This window comes from Cynoglossus semilaevis, chromosome Z, assembly GCF_000523025.1.
Source record: "Cynoglossus semilaevis isolate Cse_v1.0 chromosome Z, Cse_v1.0, whole genome shotgun sequence".
In the NCBI taxonomy this organism is placed as follows: domain Eukaryota; kingdom Metazoa; phylum Chordata; class Actinopteri; order Pleuronectiformes; family Cynoglossidae; genus Cynoglossus; species Cynoglossus semilaevis.
Window position 1 is genome coordinate 9,714,962 of NC_024328.1, and position 4,297 is coordinate 9,719,258.

The following is a 4,297-nucleotide window of genomic DNA, read 5'->3' on the forward strand; positions in this document are numbered from 1 at the left end:
TATATACGTATATATATATATGTTTCAGTCAACACAGACAATAAGTGACCTAGAAGCTGTAAAAAAAAAATGTATCTGCGTACTAAGGGATTACTAAATAAAAGACAACTAACATAAAATTGGCAGCAGATACGTTTTTTTATATTTATGTCCCCTTTGAATAACTACATTTAAGGTTTATAAATTCTGACGCATTCTACTGGCACTGATCACAGCCAAGGACTAAAGTGTCTTAACCAAAAATATCTTTTCAATGAGCAGGAAATCCTGCATTGTAAAGAATTTCTCCATCAGACCCAGTTAAATATATACATATATAGACACACATATATAGATATATGTATATATATTTGCTTTTATAACATTATTATTGTTGTTTTCATTGTCATGGTAACTTCATCATAATACTGTATTATATAGAGTACAGTATAGTATATATATTGTAGGGGTGTCAAACTCATTTCCACCAGGGGGCCACATCACCAATACAGTTCCCCTTGAAGTCGGTTGTAACTGTAAGACTGTATAGCTTTAACTACTCCATAATGTATTAATACATGTTTCTGCAATTGATTGTTTTTTATTCAAGTTACACATATTATACACTGCTCTGTGTAATAAGAAATATCAACTTAAGAGACTCAGCAGCATGGACTTCATTATAAGACAATTAAACACTTTTTAAAGCTGGGCTCTCATTAGCTTTTCAACAGAGGTCATTTTAACCATGCACTCTCTTTCAAATTAGGCATAAACCAGCCTGAAGACCACAGTTCTTAACGATGTAGCCATAACCTCAGGGTCAGAGCAAGCAAACCAGTGATGAAGGCTTTTTCTACCCTATTAATAACATGATGAGGTGACCATAAAGTGCCTAATGTGATCACTTAGATTCTTAACAGGCGGGTATCTTAGAAGGACAGGGTCTAAAGAGCAGTCGCTAGGTGCCCAGTGTCGATGGTCCACAGCTCATTACACTTGGTTCGTGTGGCACCTGCTACTTAAACAAAATTTAGATGCAACCTTGTCTTGGAGGATAATTTTATCTGATCTAAGCTGTGGCCAGTTTTAGGAATGCATATAATGTCAGTCTTGACCTGGTCTGAAAAAACTGTGGCCTGAACTTTAAGTTTAAGTTAAAAAAAAACTTTCCACCTGGATTTATACTCAACCATGAGTCATATAATAAAAGTATATTTATATATTTTTAAGGACACAAACATTGCCACAACTTCATTAAATTGAACACACAGTGACATAAAATATTTCCCACGTAGGTGAGTCCCAATCACTTACCAAATAAAGATTCTGTGTATCATTTATAAATAACCTAATAAATACCATATTGACAGCTTCAACAAAGACAAGATGAGAGATGCACTGGCCACTTTTTCTTAAAGAATTATATATAATTGTATGCACATCTTAAAGTTACAGCTCAGAATCAACTGTAACTTGCATTATTTTTATATATATATATATATTATTTTTGTTATTTACATAACACAAGATCAAGACAGAAAAATCACATTTTGATGATATCAAGAATTGTGGGTAAAAAAATAAATAAAATACCAGAATATAACCTATTAACATTAATAATTAACACCCATAAGGGTGATTTATAAAGTGGCCAATCCAGTTTCAAATGTCTTAGCAACAATGCTAGGGTATGGACTGATAAGGGACCTAATACTTAATAATACAATGACAGCTCATCTGCTATTTTTGCTGTGCAGAGTGAGTGGGTGACTTCCCAGATCTCCACCAGCAGGAACGTGGGAGAAAACAAAGTGTCAAAACTGACAGTCCTGACAAGAATGGTGTGTTTTTTTTTTTTTTATGTTAAGATTAGAAAATCCAAGGAAAGACCAGGCTACACTGGAGTCAAATGACTGAGTATTTAAATAAGGCTTTGTAAAGTTTTTTTTAATTATTATTCCTTCATATGCATTTTCATTTTTGTCACGTAGATGTTGAAATGTTGAAATGTTTCAGAGCATTCCTCCACCGAGCACCACATGCTGAGGTTTGCACACTGCTGTAGGTTATGGTGGCGACTCAACAGGGACTTCAGTCACAATGTCCACATGTCAATACAATATTTCTCTTTTTGAAATTGTTGCCTCTCATATCCTAATGGATAGTGTGCAGTCCTATACACTGTAAAGATAAAAAAGTAGGGGGTTCTCATCAATTATTTCTCTTGTGATTCTACAGAACAAAGTCAAAGTTAGCTTTATTGTCAATTTCCTCACATGTACTAGACATATAAAGGAATCGAAACAATGATGGTCATTCATAAACAGCGTAGGTTGCGTGATATTATTGCTTGGCAATAAATTGACAGCTAATCTGAGAGATAATTTGTTATCAGCGCATAACTGCGGTAGTTACTGACCATGTTCGGACTAATAAATAGTAGCAAAGACATTAGCAAATTAACTGAAAACAGCTTACTGGAGCCGACACAAGATCCCTTCTACATTCTGGATGTTTTGTCAAAAGGAAAGCAACTCATTGAAATTTTTGTATTTTGACTCTGTGTCCAGAGTCAAAATACAGAAAGCAGATACATTTGTTATTCTTTAGTCATTTAAAGGTTTGTCCTTTCACAGAAGCTGTACAAAGCACATATCAGTGTATGTTTTTAACTTATTGATTGACCTACAAAATTACAAAGGACTCATCTCATCAACTGCTACATTTGCTTTTATCAGTACAGCTGGTTTTTAGGTTGATTTGTCTCTCAGTGTTCAATATATTGACATTCAGGATCCCTAAGGATTCACCATTCTGATTGGACAGGGAGTAATCAATGGTAGTCGAGCAAAGGAAAAGGATTTACACAAGTCATTGTTTGAAGGACTTGATAAGTGCTTAGCAAATATTTGATACAAATACTGGACTGAGATGGTCTCCATTGTTCTTCAGGTGTTCACACCCTCTGTGAGTACTGGATAAATCTACACCTATGAGCCATCAAAAGAGCAAAGGGAAGGAAAGAGAGAAAGAATCAACTTCAACACTAATCCCTTAAGGAATATTTAGCCATCTCGTCAAGCAATAACAGCAAACTTGGTAATATGCAACATGGGTCATCCGACAAGGTTAACATGCAACTGCTTATAGCCAGACTGAGAAATATTGGCTACATTTAATGCTGCATGAAAATACTACACATTATAACGTAAAATCCTTAAAATAACATTAACTATCCACTTATATTATTACAATATGCAGCATGACACAAGTAAATATCTCTGTTTTTAGTAAACCACTAATGATGGTCCCGGGGGCTAAAAGAAAACAGAGGGAAATGACAACCATGAACCACACCTGTTGAATAAAGCGAAGGACACAGGCTCCACTGCCCCTTCCTTGTCACTATTTTTAGAGTGGCAGCCTTTGTTGAATGGCCTGTTCTCTGAAATTTTCATTTTCATTTATGCCACAGCTCTGATAACCTATTCAACTATGGTGTTATACTGACACGCGCTCAACTGACGCACAGCCCACTCGGTGACTAAGCAACAGGATAGTTGCTTTTTGAGTATCTGTTCAAAAACATGGAAAGGAAGATAAAGCCTTTGGTCCCACTACGTATGTTCAATCTATGGTACACACAGACGCACAGCGCACCACAATTCACCTGCTATCTGACACAGAAAAAAAAAACCCAACACGGATATGTTTTCTTACCGTGTAAAGCCCAATCCTGCACAAAGCCACAGCAAGCTGCATGTGCTCAGACATTGTGCTAACCAACAAGCGTATCCCCCGGCAACAAACAAGCAGAGCCTCTAGAGTAAGTGAATTGGTTGGTGGAAGGATCAGAATGAGCTGAGCACAGCAGTGACAGGTCAAGAACACGTCTCCAGCTCTCATGACCAAGGGTAGCCTTGTGTTTACGCCCCGTGTCCATTCACGGGAGGATTAAAGATTTCATGAAGACAAGTGGGCAGACAGAAGCTACAGATTAGTTTGTAAGAATCTCCCTCCACTCAGAGATTAGTGACTCGCTGACATCCAAAGCTACAACGGAAGGCTGCACATTGGATTTGTCACCACAACACGACCACGCACTTTTATATGCGGTACATGTAGCTGTATGAAGACCAAGGCTTCCTGTGCGTGAATGGGATGATGTGGTCAACCACTGGATCTCAGAACCAGTATGAGGATTTCAACCCAATATAGAACTTTTTGTCTGAGGCCTTTGTGTAGAAGGAACTGTGAGTCACATTTAAACTATATGTTTTGTTGAGCTCATCTCTGGGGTTAACACCTGCTGCCA

At 37.1% G+C, this 4,297-nt stretch overlaps 1 protein-coding gene across 4 annotated transcripts in view; it reads right to left on the reverse strand.

Annotated features, from left to right (window-relative positions):
* The window catches only part of arl15a (ADP-ribosylation factor-like 15a), an 85,928-nt gene extending 81,631 nt beyond the window's left edge, over nucleotides 1-4,297 (reverse strand). The window contains exon 1 of one of the 4 annotated variants that reach the window (XM_017043187.2): nucleotides 3,703-4,278. In XM_017043187.2, the coding sequence (XP_016898676.2) occupies nucleotides 3,703-3,888 (186 nt within the window). In that variant the 5' untranslated portion in view covers nucleotides 3,889-4,278. Of the gene's footprint in view, nucleotides 1-3,702 lie in introns of all 4 variants that reach the window. The other 3 variants (XM_025052957.1, XM_025052959.1, XM_025052958.1) reach the window with 3 other exon arrangements.